The following is a 22,207-nucleotide window of genomic DNA, read 5'->3' on the forward strand; positions in this document are numbered from 1 at the left end:
TAATCTCTTTACCTCTCAAGTGTTTTGCTTATTTATCCTCAATCTGCAAGGGTGATGCCTCAAAAATCAAGTTATCTCTCCAATTGGATCACATGGGATGGGGCAGGAATATACTTCTGAAGTTGAGAAACATAAAAGATATCATGAAGATTCGAAAGAGACGTTGGTAAGGAAACTTTATTGGCCATTTCTCCAACTCTCCAAATGATCTCATACAGAACAATAAAATAAGGCACAAGCTTTCGAGACTTCAATGCACGGCCAACACCAGTGACCAGAGTGACTCTCAAGAACACATGATCTCCCTCTCGGAATTCAAGTGTATTCCTTCGCTTATCAAATAACTCTTATGTCTACTATGTGATGCCTTCATCTTCTCTTGAATGATCTTAACATTTTCAGTAGTGTGCTGAACAATCTCAGGTCCAAACACAACACTATCACCTGACTCATACCAACACAAAGGTGTCCTACACCTTCTACCATACAAAGTGTCAAAAGGTTTCATTCCAATAATATAATAGAAACTTATGTTATAGGTAAACTTAATCAACATTAATTCATTATCCTAATTACCTCATTGATCTAAAACACAACCCTCAATAAATCTTCCAAAGACTGGATATTCCTTTCTATATGACCATTCATCTGCGGATGGTAAGAAAAAATTAACCACAACTTGGTTCCCAAGGATTATTTCAAACTCTCCCAAAACCTTGACGTGAACCTCATATCTCTATCTGAAACAATGCTCGAAAGAATACCATGAAACTTCACAATCTCACTGATGTAGATCTATGATAGCTTCTGCAATGGGTAACTGATCTTTATTGAAAAAAATGAGTTGACTTAGTCAATCTATCGACAACAACCCATATCGAATTACTTTCTTTCGCGGTCCTTGGCAAACTCACTACAAAATCCATAGAGATACTATCCCACTTCCACTCAGGAATGCTCAAAGGTTGCATCAATCCAGACGACTTTTGATGCCCGGTCTTCGAATTTTGATAAGTCAAACAAGAATACACAAACTTTGTAACATCCTTCTTCATACATGACCATTAAAACATCTTCTTAATATCTTGATACATCTTCGTGGCTCCGGGATAAATGCTCAAACTACTCATGTGACTTTCTTCAAGAATTCTCTTCTTAAGCTCTAGCAAATACGAAACATAAACTATGTCCCGAAACTTCACAATCTTATTCTCATCTCCTCTGAAGTCCACTTCTTTATCTTGATTAATCAGTACCAATCAATCAATCAATCCCAAATCCAACCTTCCTCGATCTCTTCTAGTACACTACTAGTCAACTTCAACATATCAAACTTCACACTTCTTGGCATCATCTCACACACCAAACTAAGATATATGAACTGCTCAATCAAATCCATTTCTCTAACCATAAGCTCCAACATATGCAAGGACTTCCTACTCAACACATCTCTACCATATTAACTTTACTAGAATGGTAACTTAACTCAAAGTCAGAGTTCTTCAAAATTTCTAGCCACCTCATCTTTCTCATTTTTAGCTCCTTTTGATCAAACATATACTTCAAACTCTTATGATCTCTAAAAACTTCAAACCTCGAACCATATAGAAAATTCCTCTAAACTTTAAGCACAAAGACTATTGCTTCCAACTCTAAATCATGGGTAGGATAATTCATCTCACGAGTATTGAGTTGTCTAGAAGCATACACTACAACTTGGACCTTCTTCATAAGCACACCACCTAAACCCATCTTAGATCCATCACAATACACAACAAAATATTCACTCACATATGGTAATATCAAAAATGGCGCTGACATCAACTTCTTCTTCAACTCTTGGAACATTTCTTAACACTAAATATCCCACATATAAGCTTACCCTTTATGGGTCAACTGAGTCAAAGGCAATGCCAACTTCAAAAAGCCTTCTATAAAACTTCTATAGTAACCAGTCAAACCCATTAAACTTTTGATCTCAGTAATCGACTTAGGAGTCTCCCACTGCAACATTGTGTCTACTTCGACGAATCAACTTATATTCCCCAACTGGAGATCACATGACCAAGGAAAATCACCTTTCTTAACTAGAATTCACACTTGGACAACTTGGCATACAACTTTTTCTCTTGTAAGGTCTTTAACATAACTCTCAAGTATCATGCATGTTCTTCATCTGACTTGAAATACACCAAAATATCATATATGAACACGACAACAAACTGATCCAAGTAAGGATGAAAAATCTTATTCATATACTCCATGAATACTCCTGGCGCATTAGACGCACCGGACGACATCACCAAATACTCATAGAGTTAGTTTTATAAAACAAGAGAAGAAGAGAGAATAGAAGAGAAGAGAAGAGAAATAGGAGAAGAGGAAACTAGAAGAAGAAAGGCCTAGAGATTTCATCTATACTAAGGTAAGGGTGGGATTTCAAGTGGTTATGGGTAAACATAATGTATGTAATGTATATGGGTTAGATATCATGAACTTAGGATTTGACAGCATTTTCACAATAGCAAATTTTATGGTTTTGACAACATTTTGACAACAAAATTCTGGTTTTTGACAGCATTTTCACAATAGCAAATTTTCTGGTTTTGACAACATTTTGAAAAACTTGTAACTTCAATAATTTTTGAACCGTAACTCCGTTTGAGGTGCCGTTTGGACCATTATGAAGCTAAGAATATTATCTATAACATGATATTCATTTTGATAAGAGTAGATTAATATTTTATCAAAAGAATCCTAATATGGATGTATGTTGTATGTGTGGTGAATGTGAATGACATGTTTTCTATTGTCTGGCATGTATTGGATGGTTTTAGATGGATTTTGCGAAGAAACATAATACTTGAAATTATGTATGTGATGATGTGAATTGATGAATTTGATGAATAACATGAATTGGCTTATTTTCTTTATGTTAATGTATTGTGATGGGATGATGAATGCTATTTGATGTATTAATTGGGATTGAAGTAATGTTAGGTGTATATTATACAAATATTGGATGTGGTATGCTTATGTATGATTAAGGGGTTGCGATTGTCTTAATTGCATGAGTCTTGTTGTTGTTGCACACTTACACTAGCATGAGTCTATAAAAGAGGCAATGTTGGGTAATCTCGTGTAGATTATTTGCTTGTCCCAAACCTAATGCCGAATGAGGTTTGAAAGCTTAAGGCCGAATCGAGCTTTAGAGGCGATTATCTAGTCTATTTGAGAGACGCTCGAAAAGCCGGAAATGATAACGGATGGGATCCACATGCATATCGCATTGAGTCGCACGTGTCGGTGTGAATTGTTGTTTGTGTGATTATGTGATATGATTGTGTGGATATGATTTTGGTAGATATGCATATATGTGGATTTTAGGTGATCCATTTGATATGAGTTGTTGATGTGTTATTGATGTGATATGTATGCATATTTGTGATATATGTGATGAAATGGTGACTTGTATACATTATGGAATCATGTGAAAGTTGTATACATATTTGATGATGATTTGTAAATGATGATGGATGATAATATGTACATGAAATCGATATGTTGTGAAATATGACTTTTGTACATCATTTAGTATTCATAAATGAATACTTGTGGATTGTTGAGCCATATCGTATGATGATAAACATGTGATTATTTAATAAGATGATATGATGCATGTTTGTATGAAGCGTGACGAATTATAATAATATATGTATGTTTGTTATACATTTCATATTATTATGTTTTTCTATAATGATTTGAGTTCTCACACTTCTGTTGGAATGATGTTATATCGCGACATCGCTCAGGTAACAGAGATAGTGGTGCTTCGCACAAGGATTAGATTCAGAGGCTAGTTCTTGTTGTGTTTTGACTAGGTAGTCTATAGTGCTCTAGTCATGTAACACTTGGGTTTATGAGATTATTTGTATTTGTTTTAATGTTGAGAGATATTGTTGTGCTCTTTTTTATCTTGTTATTTGGATATGTTGGTTTTGATGTTGAGTGGCCTTAGAGCCCAAAACGATATTTTATGGTAGATGATTTATGGGAATCATCACTATTTACCATTTATGAAGAGAGATATTATTCTGTTGTGTGAGTTTTCGTGTTGGTTATTTAGTTTTGATTTATTATTCGTGTTACTTGTATGTGACCATGACATGTGTTGTTTCTGGCAGAAGTAAATATGATGCCCTCGTGTATGCATGCTTTAATTTACTCTGATTGTGCAATTGTATGTTGTATTTGAGTAGTAATAGTTTGGGGGTGTTACATTAGTGGTATCAGAGCAAGGTCGGTCATTCGGTCAGGTTATGAATTTGTTTGATTCCGTTGTATTTGATTTGTGTGTATGACACAATCAATATTGTTTGTTTGAAATGTCCGTTGAATATGTGTAATAAAGATTTTGAAGTTGATTTAGTGTGTCTTCCATTGGGTCAACTTTATGTTATTTTGGGAATGGACTGGTTGAGGGCCAACCATGCCTATATCAATTGTTTTTCAAAAGTTATTCTTTTTCTTGAGCCAGAGAAGAAAGGTAATTTATTCTTGTCTACTCAACAAGTGAATGAATCTGTGCGAGATGGTGCTGAAGTGTTTATGTTGGTGGCAAGTTTGAAGCTTAGTGAAAATGGAACAATGGGTGAATTTCCAGTTGTTCGTGATTTTCCTGAAGTGTTTCCTGATGAGGTTAGTAATTTGCCACCTGAATGTGAAGTTGAATTCACAATTGATTTGATTCCTGGTACTAGTCTGATATCAATGGCTCCGTATCGGATGTCACCATCTGAGTTGAAAGAGTTGAAGAGTCAACTAGAGGATTTGCTTGATAAGAGATTTATTCGTCCAAGTGTGTCACCGTGGGGTGCACCTGTCTTGTTAGTTAAGAAGAAAGAAGGTACTATGAGGTTGTGTGTGGATTACAAACAACTGAATAAGGTTACTATCAAGAATAAGTATCCGCTTCCGAGGATTGATGATTTGATGGATCAATTGGTTGGTGCTTGTGTGTTTAGCAAGATTGATTTGAGGTCTGGGTATCATCAGATCCATGTGAAAGCTGAAGATATTCAGAAGACTGCTTTTAGAATAAGGTATGGACATAATGAGTATTCGGTGATGCCTTTCAGTGTGACGAATGCACCTGGTGTATTTATGGAGTACATGAATCAGATTTTTCATAAATATCTCGATATGTTTGTTGTTGTGTTTATCGATGATATTTTGATCTATTCGAAGAGTGAAGAGGATTATGCTAAGCATTTGAGGATTGTTTTATCTGTATTGAAAGAGAAGAAGTTGTTTGCTAAACTTTCAAAGTGCGAGTTTTGGTTGAAGGAAGTGAGTTTCCTTGGCCATGTGATCTCTAGTGGTGGTATTTCGATTGATCCTTTTAAGATTGAGGCTATATCTAAATGAGAAGCGCCAAAATCTGTGTTTGAGATTCGTAGTTTTCTTGGTTTGGCAAGTTATTATCGAAATTTTGTTGAAGGCTTTTCTAAGTTATCTTTGTCGTTAATGCAGTTGACTAAGAAAGGTTAAGCTTTCATTTGGACTGCACAGTGTGAAGCTAGTTTTCAAGAGCTGAAGAGGAGATTGACTACTGCTCCTATTTTGATTTTACCGAATCCATCAGAACCATTTGTTGTGTATTGTGATGCTTCTTTGATGGGTTTAGGAGGTGTGTTAATGCAGAATCAACAAGTTGTAGCTTATGCTTCAAGGAAACTCAAAGTGCATGAGAGGAATTATCCGACTCATGATTTGGAATTAGTTGTTGTTGTGTTTGTTTTGAAGATTTGAAGACATTATCTGTTTGGGTCGAGATTCGATGTGTTTAGTGATCACAAGAGTTTGAAGTATTTGTTCGATCATAAAGAGTTGAATATGAGGCAAATGAGATGGTTGGAATTCTTGAATGATTATGATTTTGGTTTGAATTACCATCCTGGCAAAGCGAATGTTGGAGTCGATGCTTTGAGTAGGAAATCTTTGCATATGTCGATGTTGATGGTGCGAGAATTGGATTTGCTTGAATAATTTCGATATACGAGTTTGGTTTGTAAAAAGACTTCTTTTGGAGTGAAGCTTGGTATGTTGAAGCTACTAGTGGAATTTTGGATGAGATTCGAGAAGGTTAGAAATCTGATTTGGTTTTGGTAGATCGATTGACGTTGATCAATCAAGGTAAAGGTGGTGATTTTCGGATTAATGAGAATGGTGTCATGAGGTGTCATGATAGAGTTTGTGTTCCAGATGTTTCGTATTTGAGAAAGAGGATTCTTGATGAATGACATCGTAGTGGTTTAAGTATTCATCCTGGTGCTACTAAGATGTATCAAGATTTGAGGAAATTGTTTTGGTGGCCTGGTATGAAGAAAGAGATTGCGGAATTTGTGTATTCGTGTTTGATTTGTCAGAAATCGAAGATTGGGCATCAGAAGCCGTCTGGTTTGTTACAACCGTTATCTATTCCTGAATAGAAATGAGATAGTATTTCTATGGATTTTGAGGAAATTGTCGAACCGAGAAGATACCTTTCAACCATATTAGAGTTCGATCCAATATTTCAGAGTCTTAATTGATTAGGAGTGTTCTTAATCGATTGGTTAATGTCCTTAATCGATTAGACAATGAATACAAGCTTCTTAAATGATCAAGAACATCCTTGATGAATCCCATAAGCACCTTGATGGTTCATCTATAAAGGTTAAAAACACTTTTAGGTGAGTGCGTGCATTGTCTTAGTAATTTGATAATTACTTTAATATCTTTACAATACTCTAATCACTCAGACACTGACCAGACGAGCTTTCACACTTCGTGTCTTTCACAATATTTGAACCTTCGAGATCACTTACTTGATTCATCATTGATTCGATACTTTAGCTTGGACTTGACTCTTCTAATTGATGTGGTTTGATAAGGCTTCTTGATAAACACCATCATCAAAGATTGCTTGATCAGAGATCATCAGGAATTTCACCGACCGCTGATTGACATTAAATGTTTTTCTTAAGAGATTGTCTTTGACATCTTAATCTCACGATCAAAACATCTTGATGATCATGATCATTACTTTATATGAAAACTTCACATCATAATGTTGTCATCATAAAAACCATTGAAAATATCTGATTGCTGCTGAAACTATATCTACAAATACCTAGATCCACAATATTTTTCTATTTTTATTAAATTAACATGGAAAACATTATGTTTATGTCATAAAAGGAATTCATCAATATGATTTGAGATTTGCTATGATAAATGCAATCATTTAGACATTTTAGAAAGAGAATGACATAATCTTGGTCACATCATAGTTTCATGAATTCAATTGTCCCACACGTACATGCAATTGAACATTTGCAATGAGGCAAAGCTCTATAGTTTTCTAATTGACCCCATAAAACCTTCAATTGAGTCAAGAAATAAAAAATGCCTAAGATCACCTTAAAGAAACATATAAAGCTCTTTGTGAATATCATCATATATGCGGTTGATATCACCATGTTCTCTTTCTACTTCTAAGTTTTCTAAGTGAGTCCATAAGTTACCTATAATAAAATATAATTGTTAATCTCTACCATTATATACATTGATAGTTACCAATGTTGGGTATAAAAATAGGTATGTTGTTGATATCACTTAAGATAAAGGTTTTGGACCACACTCAATTCAAGAATGATACGATTTTTTTCTACCGAATAAAAAAGTGGTCCAATGACAATAACTGTGGTCCTCTTGTGATGCAATATCCCTATCGGATAAAGCTGTCCAATTAATCATCTTTCAAGGTTATATATATATATATATATATATATAGCCATGGATGTTGATTGGAAGACATAAAATTAGAATCAGGTTTCTACAAGGTCTACCCACAAGGGTACAAAATTCTTTTATAAATAGTACTATTTTGCATTGGCTTTTCATGATGACCAAAGTAATAACTTGACAAGGGTGCAAAATTCTCCATTGCATATTTGCATTATATTATAGGATAAGGTGGACCACAAATTCCTTTTTGTTCATGTCTTAATGATCCTGAGAGTCTCATTGGACCAAGACAATGCAAAATGTATCCAAGACATCACACATGATTTATTTTGTCCTAATTGCATGAAAAAACAACCAATTCATGACCCTTGTGATCTTTATAGTGTAGTAGCTTATCATGATAGAAAGCAAAATAAGAAATTCAAAATTGCATATGGTAACTTTTGGCTTTTCTTTTCCCTTTCTCTTTCGGCTCCTTGTAGGCCTAATGACATCTATATGCTTGAATGTAACCATAGGAAGGACATACACTAATACAATTTTTGCAATCATAAAAATCACAAATAAATGAGGAATTTATAAAAAAACATTTAAAAAGACAAATTTAAATTTAAAATAAAGTTTATAATAAATAATAAGTCAAACTCATACTTTAATTTTTTTTATTTTTAAATTTAGGATATGATTTGGTTACCTCCTATTGTTATACGCTCTTCTTTTGATATATTTTGAATTGAGCTCACAAGTTTAAAAAAATGTGTTTTGCTTTAAAATAAAATTAATTATTATTCTTAAGAAAATATATAAAAAAAATTATTTATGATTAAGTTAGATCTTATACTATTATAATTAGTTTTATAAAAGAAATATAAATTATGAGTTAGAATATAAAATTATTTTTCATTAATTATATAAAAAATTAATAAAAAAATATAAATAAAAAATAAATAGTAAATGATTGAAATAAATAAGTCTATTTTGATGAAGAGAAAGTAACTAAGGGTCTTTCGGCTTTAAAAAATATATTTTTTTCTATTTTTAAAAATTGATTTTATAAAATTATTTTTTAAAAATATGACAAGTTTTTTTGTATTTATTTTTACTAAATAAAAAAAATTAATTTTATCATCTTATAATATAAACATACATTATTGAAGATCAAAATATAATTGTAAATTGTAACTTTTAAAAAAAATAGTATTTCAAAAATAATTTTTATAAAAAATTATTTGAAATAAATTCAAAGTTAAACGATTTTTTAAAATTTTGATATAAAAAAAGTTTTAATAAAATAATAAAATATATAAAATAATATTTTAAAAATAATTATTTAAATCAAATTTTTATTTTAATTTTTTATAAAAAACTTATTTATAAAAAATTTATTTATAAAATCTTTATTGTACTATAAAAATCATATTAAAAAAAAGTCAAAACAAACGTCCATAATTTTAATTCAGAGACAAAAATATATACACAAATAGTAGGATATTTTCAATGAGTACATAATGAGAGTGGACCCAGCTATGAAAAGAAGTAACTGCTATAAATTTAGTAGTACTAACTCTTTGCAAAACTAACTCACATTTGTTCATATCTTCAAAAAGAAAAACATTGTAAAGTCTCAAATTTAAATATTGAGTTTTGTGTGTGTTTGTGGTTGTGTGTGAGAGAGAGAGGGAACAAAAAGAGAAGAGTAATGGTGGAAAAGTGGAAGAAAGGTGTTTTGGTAGGGAAAAAGGGAGGAACATGTACTACTCCATCACCTACATGGAGATTTGAACCTCCATCTCAACAGAATAATGTTGTTTCAACTTCAACCGTTTCTGCTAGAAAGCTTTGTGCTAATCTCTGGCAAATTCAACATGGTGGCGCCACTCTCCGCTGCAAAAACAACTCCTCTGACCAGGTTTAACCTTAGTTTATGTCTTGTTTTTTATGTTTAACCTTTGTTAATTGTTTGTTTTGTGGTTTGTCTTCTATTTCTGTATAAACTTTATTCTGATATATTGATTGGAAGTGTTTCATGTTTTGGAGCTTTTAGAGAATGATGCATATTTTATTTGCTTTAATCAGGCTGCGGCGCAGTTACTTAATGTACTAAACAGAAGAATATGGAGTCTTGAAGAGAAACAAGCATTGAATATATCAACAGTGATAGCCTTAAAATCGGAACTAGATTGCTCACGAAGACGGATGAAGGAGTTAGTAGAGGAGAAGCAAATGAACGCGCGGGAAATGGAGAAGTTAATGAAGAAAACGACGATGGAGGAGTCTGTTAGAAAGAATAAAGAACGCGATAAAATTAAAGCTGCTGTGAAATTGATTCATGAAGAGCTTGAAGTTGAGAGAGCGTTGCGAAAGCACTCAGAAAGCTTGCGTAGGAAGTTAGCTAGGGAGGTTTCTGAAGTGAAGTCTTCATTCTCTGGTTGTTTGAGAAACCTTGAGCGAGAGAGGAAAGCGCGGATTCTATTGGAGAATTTGTGCGGCGAGTTTGCTAAAGGAGTAAAAAGCTATGAACAAGAAGTACGTTGTCTTAGGCGCGATTCTGAATATGTGGAGGTTAAAGAGAATGGCCTTGATCGGTTAGTACTTCATATTTCAGAAGCTTGGCTTGACGAGCGCGAGCAAATGAAGTTAGCGCAATGTGGCAGTGATGTCGTTGAGAGATTTTCGATTGTTGACAAGTTAGGTTTTGATATAGAAGCATTTCTTCATGCAAAACGTTGCGTGGATTTTAGCGAATTCAGTTACTCCTCGCCAAAGGAGCTCAAGGAAATTCGTCCTATGGATTCCTTTCCACCGCAAGATGTTGCAAGTGGACCTCAAAATATGGATCAGGAAGATTCCATTGGTAATGACTGGTTTGAACCGAAAGAGATCATCGTTGAAGAACTCGGAAAACTCGGCTCTAGACCGCAAAGAAACAACGCTAATGAGCTCTATCGAGAAAATAAAGGAAGGAAAAGCTCAATTAGGAAAGAGGTTATGTCATGTAATGATAATAATAAGAGTTGCTTGGTGGAGAAGAAATCAAGTGAAATGAAAGAAAACAACATAAAACTGTGGAAATCGAAGTTGATTGCTTCAGATTTTGGCGAAACCGAGTCTTCAACCAAATTGCGAAAGGGAGTAAAGGAAAACACATTGATGGCAAAACTACTTGAAGCAAGACTAGAGAGACAGAGAAGTAGGTCCAAAGGTGGAAAAAGCACTTGTTGATTAACTAGAAAACACTAAGATCTTTCATCAAATTTTAGTAAAACCATCTTGTACACATGAATCTTTTGCTATTTGTATATTATCAGATTGATGAAGATCAGAGTTATATCAATCAAAATAGCTATAATAGCAAACTTTATTCTTTTCGATTATGCATAAACATAAGAGGTAATGAAAAATATAAGTGACAACTTAGGTAACACAATACATGATTCAAAACAATAAACTATATCATCAACCACAATGAAGTATGAAGAAATTCAAATTTCAAAGCTTCGAAACTTCGACAGGGTGAACTATGACAATATAATTATAGGCATCAAGAGTGAGAAAATCATCAAGTGTTGGAGAACTGCATTGCCTAGTGAAGATCTTGCAAGCATCCTTATACTTTCCTTTCTTGAACTTATCTTTTCCAACCTCATTTTCAATCCTAACCATCTCTTCTTCAACAACTCTGCCAAAAAGTTCTTTGCCCACTTTCACTCCGAGTCCATCGCCATCAAGTTCGACTCCATACTTAAGCCACTGCCAATTCTGAACCCTACTAATCTCAGCAGTCGCGGCATCTTCCATGAGATTGTAAAGAGGCACAGAACCTGATCCGGTTAGCCATGCTGCCACATACTGAATTCCAACCCTTGTATTCAACCGGAGACCTTCCATCGTTCGGACTCCTCTAGGTATCTGCAAGAGGTCTTCTTCGGTTAACTTTGCAGCGTCGTCACGTTTCATCGTTGCTATCTGATTAGGAGCATTTCCCATGTTTTTGGTGAAAATCTCCATACACGACGGAATTAGACCAGGGTGTGCAGCCCATGTTCCATCATGACCTGCCTTGACTTCCCTAAGTTTGTCTTTTCTTACCAATTCTAGTGCTGCCTCATTAGCCACCGGATCGTCTTTAATTGGAATTTGAGCAGCCTGTTGAATAAATTGAATTAAGAAACATTATGTACAAAATCTACACACATATATGTTTAATTTGATAAGATTTCTATTTATGATTTGATTTGTGTACGGTGTAATTGCACGCAGTCAGTCACATCTGTATCGTCCATATTACATACCATTCCTCCCATGGCGTGTACGCCGCGCCTATGACATGTCCTGATAAGAAGTTCGGAGTAGCTTTTCATGAAGTGTTGAGTCATACCAACTTGGACCCGATCGGGTAGCAACCGGTCTGGATGAGCTTGGAAAGTCTTAACATAACTGAAAATGTAATCCCAACGCCCACAGTTCAGACCAACAGAGTGATCTCTGAGCTCATACAGAATTTCATCCATTTGAAACACTGCAGGAAGGGTTTCAATCAGAACAGTTGCTCTGATGCTTCCTCTTTCAATTCCCACCATCTTCTCCGCCTTTTCAAACACTTTGTTCCATATCTTAGCTTCCCTGTCAATCCAATCACACTGAGTTATAAAACCAATTTCTATTTTTTCACCCTTCGCTATAAAAGCATGAAACTTGTTCAACAAGTAAACCATTTTATCTTTGATCTTTGGCTCATAAGTTATTATATTACCTTGAATGCTCCATTTTGGGAAGGTAAAAGAAAGGGCCAAAACCACCACCTTGAGTACGCCGGAAAGTTGAATGATTATGGTAAAAGTATAGACCAAAATCAACAAGACAACCAGTTGCAGGCTCACCATCAATCAGAATATGAGCTTCGGGTAAGTGCCAACCTCTCGGTCGCACGAAAAGCTTTGCTATCTCATCATTCAGCTTGTAAACTTTGTTTCTACCTTTGTCATGAAAGGTTATGGTCCCAGCCACAGCATCCTTCAAGTTCACTTGACCTCTCATAAGATTCTCCCAGCTTGGAGACAGTGCATCCTCAAAATCAGCCTTAGAACATCAAAACAAAATAAATATCTCAAAATAGTCATACCGATCGATTGCCATGAGCCTATGGCTTAGGTTACTTCGGGCTCAAATCAGGTCAGACTTTTTTAATAATAATAATAGTCCTCAAACTATTAGTCTTCATAAAACATTTTTAAAAGGAAAAACGCGCACGCGTCTGCGCGTGCACACGCGCTTGCTTTATGCATGTTATAGTACTAACCATAAAAACTTTAGCTCCAGAGTTAAGAGCATTGATGATCATTTTTCTCTCAACAGGACCAGTGATCTCAACTTTTCTATCAGAAACAGCTGGTGGAACAGGTGCACATATCCATTCTCCTTCTCTTATGGATCTAGTTGCTGGATCAAAACCTGGTAGAGCTCCTTCATTGTATCTTCTCTTTGCTTCTTTTCTGCACTCTAGTGCATATTTTATATGGCTTCTGAACTCACGTTGTAAATCAGCAACAAATTTCAAAGCATCTTTACTGAGGGTTTTTGTGAACTCCGCATCGTATCTCCCAAGAACTTCAACTCCTTCTGGTACATCATAGTTAGAGTTGGTTTGCTTCTCTTGTGTTGAATGGCCATGGTTTCCGAGGTCCATATTCGCTATAGTACTTCTCTACCTTATTTGAATGAAAATGGAATGAGTTGAGGCAAAGGATTGGGACGAATATATATAGAAAAAGTTGGATGCTACAATACCGCATTTAGATATGCGTGAATCGGTATGGAGGATAGGAAGAAGATGGATGAGTTTGAGAGAGAGAGAGGGAATGGAATGAGACAAGAAAATGAGTGCAGCCTGAAGGATAAAAGGTGGCTATATTGAAATATGTGCACTCCTTGGGAGGTGTAGTTAGTTATACGATAATGTTTTGTGTTGGCTGCACTATTGAATATCGCTTATATTATTAAAATAATTATGAATGGTTAAGATAATTATATTTTGTTGAAAATATAACTCATGTTTTTGAGATAATTATTGATTGTTGAGATAATTATAGGTTGTTGAGATAATAACTTATATTATTGAGATAATTATGGGTAGAGATAATTGTTTGTTGAGAGAAACTAAGGATTAGGGTTTGAGATAACCTAAAACATCGTATTATATATAGCTGGTAACATTGTAATCTAGATGTAATTCACAAGACATAAATAAAAAGAACTATAGTTACTTTATGGTCGTAACATTGTAATCTAGATGTAATTCACAAGACATAAATAAAAAGAACTATAGTTACTTTATGGTCGTAGACGTAGACAATTTTGACGAACTGCGTGAACGTACAAAGTTTTTGTGTGTTCCTCTTTACTCTGATATGTATTCCCGTTTCTGTTCTAACAATTGGTATCAGATGACGATTAATCTAGGAGGTGCGAAATTCGAAGTGACTCGGTTCGACGGAACGGGAAATTTCGGTTTATGGCAAAGGAGGGTTAAGGATTTATTGGCTCAACAAGGTTTACAGAAGGCGCTTCGTGATGAGAAACTGATAGACATCACATCCATTGATTGGAACGAGATGAAAGAAAAGGTCGCATATTTGATAAGACTTTGTGTTTCTGATGATGTGATGAATCATATCCCGGACCTTACAACTCCGAAGGATGTTTGGGAAAAATTGGAAAATCAGTACATGTCCAAGACGCTTATGAACAAATTGTTCGCGAAGCAGCGTCTCTATCGCCTAAAGATGCAGGAAGGAGGCAATTTGCAGGCTCATGTCAATGCTTTCAACAACATCCTCGCTGATTTGACACAACTTGGTGTGAAGGTTGACGATGAGAATAAATCCATTATTTTTGTATGCTCTTTACCAAGCTCTCATGATCACTTGGTGACCACTCTGACATACGGGAAGCAAACAATCACGCTAGATTATATTTCTTCTACTCTTTTGCAACACACACAACGTCGCCAAAGTGTATATTAAGGTGGAGGAAGCTCAGGTGAAGGTTTGTTTGTGAAGGAATGTCAAGATCGTGTCAGAGGAAAGAGAAAGGAAATGAGTTTTGGAAAGAAAAAGAGGTTCAAGTCCAAGGACAGAAAACAACATAATGTTATGGTTGCAAGCAAATTGGCCATTGGAAGAGGGATTGTCCAAACAAGTCAGGCAACAATAGTTTAGCAAATGTAGTTCAATTGGATGGCTCATGTAGTGAAGAGGATTTTCTTTGCGTTTCATCTGCAAAGTGCATTGATGCATGGATTCTCGAATCTGGGTGCTCCTACCATATGACGTTGCACCGAGAATGGTTCAACTCTTTTAAATTAGGTGATTTTGGTTTTGTTTATTTAGGTGATGATGAAACTTGTACCATCACTGGAAAAGGGAAAATTAAATTTTCTTTGGATGATAGTGGCGTGCGCACGTTGAGTGATGTGCGTTATGTTCCAAAATTGAGGAAGAATTTGATTTCTCTGGGTACTCTTCAAGCAAATGGTTATTTATTTCGGTCAGGTGGAGATAGAGATATCATGAGTGTTATCAAGGGTGCAATGATAGTGATGACGGAAAGGAAGACTGCAGGAAACATTTATAAGTTGTTAAAGGGAATAATTATGAATGATGTAGCATTTGTTGAAATTGAAAATGATGCAATTAAACCGTGGCACATGCGCTTGGGTCATCTCAGTGAACGTGGGATGATGAAACTACATAAGAGGAATTTGTTGAAGGGTATTCGTAGTTGTATAATTGGATTGTGCAAGTATTGATGTCTAGGAGCTTACAAAAGAGCCCTTCGTTGGAGGTTCAATGTACTTTGTGACATTCATTGATGATTTTTCTCGTAAGTTTTGGGTTTATTTCATGAAATATAAATCTGAGGTATTTTTCAAGTACAAACTATGGAAGGCAGAGGTTGAGAACCAGACAGGGAGAAAAATAAAGTATTTGCGATATGATAATGAAACTGAATACACGGGTAAGAAGATCGTACATTTATGTGAGGAGAATGGAATCCAGAGACACTTTTCTGTGAGGAAGACACCATATCAGAATGGTGTTGCAAAGAGGATGAACGTGACTCTGATGGAGAAGACGGGGTGCCTTCGGTTGAATGTTTGTCTTTCAAAAGGTTTATGGGCAACAACACTCGATATGGCATGTTATCTAGTCAACAGATCACCACGGGCTTTATTGGATGGAAAAGTTGCAGAGGAGGTGTGGATAGGTAACCCCATTGATCTAAGTAATTTAAGGATTTTTGTGTGTCCAACATATGTGCATATTTCCAGTGAGGATCTGTGTAAACTTGACCCCAAGTCAAAATAGTGCATCTTTATTGGCTACAATAAAGGTGTAAAGGGGTACAAGTTATGGGATCCGGTTAAGAGGAAGGTGGTTGTCAGTAGAGATGTTATATTTGACGAGAAATCTATGTTGAAACACTCATATGTGACAGTTGTTCTAGATACTGATGTAGAAAGGTCCAGTCAGGACAAGATTCAGGTGGACATTTAGGAGCCACCAGTGAGTCCAAGACAAATTGTAGCCTAACAACAGGATAAACCAGACTCAGATTCGTGTGGAGTGCAAGATTCAGATGGAGTACAAGACTATACACTTGTGCATGATAAGGAGCCCCGTCATATTACACCTCTAGTCAAATATGGGTTTGAAGACTTAGCAGCATATGATTTTCTTACTAGTTCAGAAGACCCTTCTACCTTTCGAGAGGCTATGGCTAGCCAGGAGAAAGATAAGTGGATGAGTTCTATGGTAGAGGAGATGTAATCCTTAAAAAAGAATGAGACACAAGATCTTGTTTAGCTGCCACAGGGGAAATAGAGTTATTGGTTGTAAGTGGGTGTACAAGAAAAAGTTAGTAGTAACAGAAAAAGAATAGGAAAAGTTCAAGGCTCGCCTAGTTGCAAAGGGGTATTCACATCAGAAGAGGATTGGTTATGATGAGATTTTCAGTTTGGTTGTTAGACACACTTTTATCAGAGCAATATTGGTCTTGGTAGCCAATAGGAATATGCATTTAGAGTAGATGGATGTGAAAACAACTTTCGTTAATGGTAATTTAGAGGAGAAAATCTGCATGGAGCAACCAGAGGGATTCAGTGATACTGGATATGGAAAACTTGTTTGCAAATTGAAGAGGTGTTTATATGGCTTGAAGCAGTCTTCAAGGAAGTGATACAAGCACTTTGATTTATACATGCTCCAGATTTGCTATAGAAAGTGTGATTATGATTGTTATGTTTATGTGAGGAGCCTTGATGATGGCTCTTTTATTTTCCTGTTACTTTATGTTAATGATATGTTGATTGCTGCCAACCATTTACATGATGTTAATAAGTTGAAGATCAACACTACTACACTGTTTACACAGAATATTAATAAATTAATAAATTAATTTAGTTACAAACTACATTGTTTACACAGAATATTACATTGTTTACACGGAATATTAAAGTAAAAATGTTGTTTTTCATCGTGATTGTTGTCGGTGAAGAACAAATGTTGGATCTCTTGGAGAAAAGCAATTGTTACTCGTTTCATTGATCTTGAGGAAGATCAAATATTGAATGCAATATATTCTCTATGGGTTTTGTATTCATTTGGGTCTGATATAAAACAAACAAAAAAGGTCAGATAAATAAAATAAATATCCAGTTATATGATTATATAAGAACATTACTCTCACCAAAGTAAATACATTACTCTCACCAACCACATATTAAAAACTTAAATTTTTCTGATCTTGCAATCTATCACATTGATACAGTGCTCTGATTAAACATATAGGGTTTTTCACAACGTTTGGGTTTCTTGTGGATTCACTAATAGTCAGAATGCTTTTATAACGAGACTTTTAGGTTTCACGAGGATCACTAATGGTGGTGTCTTGAGCATTGATACTTATTAATTGGACGAAAAAGATTTGTTTAAGGACGGTGAAGAAACACACTTATATTTTACCTCAATAAAATATGTTCCAACCCAAGCGTCAAATATCTCTCGGTTTTTGTTAAAAATCTAGGGGAAAAAGCTTCTTTTTTTTAATATTTACATTGTTTACACAGAATAATAAAATAATAGGATAAAATTTATTTAACGAGTGTTCTTATGGTAAAATATTATGATTAATCACTCGATTTTATTATAAAATCGAGATTTTTTATCTTCGCCTTTTAACTATCACCTCGGTGATGACGAAAACAGAGGTGAATAATTCTTTTTTTTTAAATTATATTGTTTACACAAAATATTAAAATAAATTGCTTACAACAAATCTTTGTTCTTATTACTGAATATCTTCGTTAATATCCAGATTTAGTTACATTCCCTTCTTTAAATGGGGGTTATTCTAAAAATACAACAACGACAACATCAACACCATTATGTGAGATAGATTGCAAGGACAGAAAAAATATTTTGTTCAAGATAGAAGAACATTAAAGATTTTTTCAGTCTTGCAATCCATCCCAAAGAATGATGCTTGCGAGTTTGGGGCGGCTTCATATTAGTAAGGATTAGGGTAAAATATGTTTAATGAGTGCTTTTATAGTAAAATCTTATTATTTTATGTCTTGGTTAAATTGAAAACCAAAGGGTTATAACAATTTATTTACACTTATAAACAAATAAAATCATAAACTGCGTTATCTGTGCTTCGAAGCTTGTACTGGGTTATTTTTTCACCTCGGTGTTATGAAAAACAAGGGAATGTATGTTTTTTTTAATTAATAAAAAATAGCGCGCCTTGGATTTATACCTCAGTTTTCTATTGTTCGGGGTGAAAGTTTCATCATGAAAAGCGTTATTTGTTGTAGTGCAAGTTGGGTAAGGAGTTTGATATGAAGGATTTGGGTGCTGCAAAGAAGATTCTTAGGATGGAAATTCATAAGGACCAAGGAGCTGCTAAATTATGGTTGTATCATACAAGCTATGTTAAAGGTGTTTTGAGCATATTTGGCATGAGCAAAGCAAAGCCTATGAGTACTCCATTGGCGAATCATTTTAAGCTCTCTTTGGAACAAGTCCAAAGATAGACTCGGAGATTGAAGATATGTCTAAAATTCCTTATTCTAGTGCAATTGGTTTTTTTTATGTATGTTATGGTTTGCACTATACCAGATTTAACACAAGTAGTTAGTCAAGTGTGAAAGTTCATGTCCAAGCCACGGAAGCATCATTGGGAAGCAATCAAGTGGATCCTAAGATACTTGAAGGGTACAACGAATCATGGTATCATGTTCAACAAGGAGCAGGGTGTTCTATCAGTTGTGGGATATGTGGATTCTGATAATGCAAGTGATCTAGATGATAGGAGGTCTACAACAGGGTATGTCTTTACTCTTGCAGGGGGACTTATATGCTGGAAATCATCAGTTCAAACCATAGTAGTTATGTCTACAAATGAGGCAGAATACATGGTTCTAGCTGAAGCTGCCAAGGAAGCATTATGGATTACATGGTTAGTGAAAGAGTTAGGTGTTGAGTAAGGTGGACTTCAGTTGCATTGTGATAGTCAGAGTGTTGTCTATTTGGCGAACAATCTGGTGTATCATGCTAGGACCAAGAATACTGATGTGAGGTTCCACTATATCAGGGAATTGTTGGCGTCTAGACATATATTACTTCAGAAGGTTCACACTTCAGAGAATGCAGGATAATATGTTGACCAAGCCAATCACTAGTGACAAGTTTAAACACTATTTGGACTTATTACATATTTCTCTATGTTAAGTATGAGGTGTACCTCCTCAGTTTCCAGGATGAATCTTTATGCAAAAAGTTTTCATATGTGTTTGATATTCGCCAAGGTGGAGATGATTGAATATGGCTCATATTGTTGAGATAATTATGGATTATTGAGATAACCATGGGTTGTTGAGAGTATAACTCATATTGTTGAGATAATTATGGGTTTTTGAGATAACTATAGTTTGTTGAGATAATAACTCATATTGTTGAGATAATTATGGGCAGAGATAATTGTTTATTGAGGGAAAATATGGATTAGAGTTTTAGGTAAACTTAAACCTCGTATTATATATATGGGTTGTAACATTGTAATCTAGATGCAATTCACAAGACAATAAAATGAGCTATAGCTACTTTGTAGTCGCAAACATAGGCAATTTGGTCGAACTGCGTGAACAAAGCTTTTGTGTGTTTCTCTTTACTTTGATTTGTATTTGTGTTTCTGTTATAACATATCCCATTAGGTGGGGTCGGCTACATGGATCAACCCTCTCCATAATATTCTATACAAGACCATGCTTCTATCCAAATCATTAATCTCGAGGTCTTTCTTAATAACTTCTCTTATGGTATTTTTAGGTCTTCCTTTTCCTCAAATTGTTTTCCTTCTCTCCATCTGGTATACTCTCCTCACTACAGAATCTACAGGTCCTCTCTTTACATGCTCAAATCACCTATGTCTATTTTCCACCATCTTCAATATTATAGGCGTTACCCCGACACTATCTACAATATTTTTGTTTATACTTTTATCCTGTCGAGTCTTACCACACATCCACCGCAACATCCTTATCTCTCTTACACTTACTTTAGTCTCTTGATGATTATTAATCTCCCAATATTGTGTCATGTATAAAATCACAGGTCTTACCGTAGTTCGGCAAAACTTTCCCTTCAACTTGAGTGGTACCTTTACATCACATAAAATACATGATTCCTTTCTCCATTTCAACCACCCAACTTGAATTTGATGGTTTACATCCCCTTATATTTCTCCATCATTTTTTACAGACCCAAGATATTTAATCCGTGTAACTTGAGGGATAATATGGTCTCCAACTTTCACTTCTAGATTAGAAACATTTATTCTTTTGTTGAACTTATATTCCATATATTCCGTCTTACTTTTGCTTAGGAGAAAACCATGAATTTCTAAAGCTCATCTCCAAGTTTCCAACTTTTCATTTAAATCCTCTTTCGACTCTCTAAGAAGAACTATATCATCTGCAAAAAACATACATCTCGGTGCTAGCTCATGAATGTGTTCCGTGAGTACATCCAAAATTAAGGTAAAAAGATAAGGGCTTAGGGTAGAACCATGATGCAAACCAATTGTAATGGGAAAATCATTTGTCTCTCTACCCTGTGTTCGAACACTAGTCGATACTCTTTCATACATATGTTATAAAAACTTCATTTTAAAAATTGTGTCACTAATAAAAAAATACAAAATTTAAAAAGATTTATATTTTATTTAAATTGTAAATACATCAAAATTTATTCATCGAAGTAGCTTCAATGTTGTTCTTGTAACACCTTAAACCTAGAAACTCATATAAAAAGAATTAGTCGACAATTTAAGGTGTCACCTCGACAATCCAACAACACAATTTCAAACATCTATTAACATGCAACAAAATTAACATACTAACAACTTCAAATTAAACTTCAACAATAAAGTATTGAACTTTAAATCACCAAATTCAACATTGACTCAAACCATAACAAACGACGTGTTCCCGATGTTACAAGATCAGAGCACTAAAACCATTAAATTGTGATAAATGATAAATAAAACGAAGAATAGCTCCAACAAGTCACCTTCCACACGCAACAACAAATTTACTCATGAGTATCTGCAAGATGTACATGATGGACAATATTAAGCAAAAGGGGTGAGAAATAACTTTGATATAAAAGGTGAAAAGAATGCAAAAGTGGAGAAACACACAACATACCATACATTCAATATACAACCAACATCACCATAATCTCACACGCATTCACAACAATATTCAAATATATGTAATACAACTCACGAAATAGTGTGATGCTATGCATGTAGTACCAACTCAACATTTGGTTTTCTCGGGAACTAGGTCCCCCCTTCTGAACCCATGAGCCCCCCACCCCTTTTTGAGCTTGGGATAAGCCACTAGTCTCCTCTTCTGAACTAGAGAACATGCTTATTTCAATGACACAACATAATTATGCATGTTTATACAAATCAATGAAACAATAATAACAATGTTTACAGTCCCCCTTCTAACCATAAACGAAATGCATTGAGATACAATAGTAATTCACTCATATGAATTACTATCCAACAATAACAATAACAATAATACACATAAACACACAAATAGTCCCCCTTCTAAACTATCCATCACCAAGCCAACAATGCAAAATTAATCACCATATAATCATGCATCTCACAACAATACTAATCATACTCACATCATATACATCACAAAAAAACATCGCATGCATACCATACATTGCTACATCATGTACACAACAACATTTAAGTAACTCACGATTAATTAATCTCGTAATAATTAATTAACAACACCAACACATCCAAACAATAGTCAAATGTCAATCAA

General features: G+C 34.7%; 3 protein-coding genes across 3 annotated transcripts; 2 read left to right on the plus strand and 1 right to left on the minus strand.

Annotated features, from left to right (window-relative positions):
- Positions 1 to 9,294: 9,294 nt before the first annotated feature.
- On the plus strand, positions 9,295 to 11,159 carry LOC127076017 (uncharacterized protein At5g41620). Its single transcript, XM_051017569.1, has 2 exons — positions 9,295 to 9,700; positions 9,868 to 11,159. The coding sequence occupies exons 1-2, from the start codon at positions 9,491 to 9,493 to the stop codon at positions 11,011 to 11,013; spliced, it is 1,356 nt and encodes a 451-aa protein (XP_050873526.1). The 5' UTR covers positions 9,295 to 9,490; the 3' UTR covers positions 11,014 to 11,159.
- Positions 11,132 to 13,649, minus strand: LOC127076016 (malate synthase, glyoxysomal). Its single transcript, XM_051017568.1, has 4 exons — positions 13,091 to 13,649; positions 12,545 to 12,870; positions 12,084 to 12,414; positions 11,132 to 11,937 (listed from the first exon to the last, which is right to left on the minus strand). Exons 1-4 carry the CDS (start codon positions 13,475 to 13,477, stop codon positions 11,281 to 11,283), a joined length of 1,701 nt encoding a protein of 566 aa, XP_050873525.1. The 5' UTR covers positions 13,478 to 13,649; the 3' UTR covers positions 11,132 to 11,280.
- Positions 13,650 to 19,006: 5,357 nt separating this feature from the next.
- Positions 19,007 to 19,339, plus strand: LOC127137917 (secreted RxLR effector protein 161-like). The gene has a single exon (XM_051064324.1). It carries the CDS (start codon positions 19,007 to 19,009, stop codon positions 19,337 to 19,339), a length of 333 nt encoding a protein of 110 aa, XP_050920281.1.
- Positions 19,340 to 22,207: the final 2,868 nt, after the last annotated feature.

The sequence above is a fragment of the Lathyrus oleraceus genome, chromosome 4, assembly GCF_024323335.1.
Source record: "Lathyrus oleraceus cultivar Zhongwan6 chromosome 4, CAAS_Psat_ZW6_1.0, whole genome shotgun sequence".
Classification (NCBI taxonomy): domain Eukaryota; kingdom Viridiplantae; phylum Streptophyta; class Magnoliopsida; order Fabales; family Fabaceae; genus Lathyrus; species Lathyrus oleraceus.

Bases quoted from the DNA above. Each gene is read 5' to 3' on its own strand.
- LOC127076017 (XM_051017569.1), top strand. From the start codon at position 9,491: ATGGTGGAAAAGTGGAAGAAAGGTGTTTTGGTAGGGAAAAAGGGAGGA. The intron at 9,701-9,867 runs GTTTAACCTTAG...TGCTTTAATCAG, and splicing joins AAAACAACTCCTCTGACCAG to GCTGCGGCGCAGTTACTTAA.
- LOC127076016 (XM_051017568.1), bottom strand. From the start codon at position 13,477: ATGGACCTCGGAAACCATGGCCATTCAACACAAGAGAAGCAAACCAAC. The intron at 12,871-13,090 runs GTTAGTACTATA...TGATGTTCTAAG, and splicing joins CTGGAGCTAAAGTTTTTATG to GCTGATTTTGAGGATGCACT. The intron at 12,415-12,544 runs GTAATATAATAA...TTGGATTGACAG, and splicing joins CCCAAAATGGAGCATTCAAG to GGAAGCTAAGATATGGAACA.
- LOC127137917 (XM_051064324.1), top strand. From the start codon at position 19,007: ATGTCCAAGCCACGGAAGCATCATTGGGAAGCAATCAAGTGGATCCTA.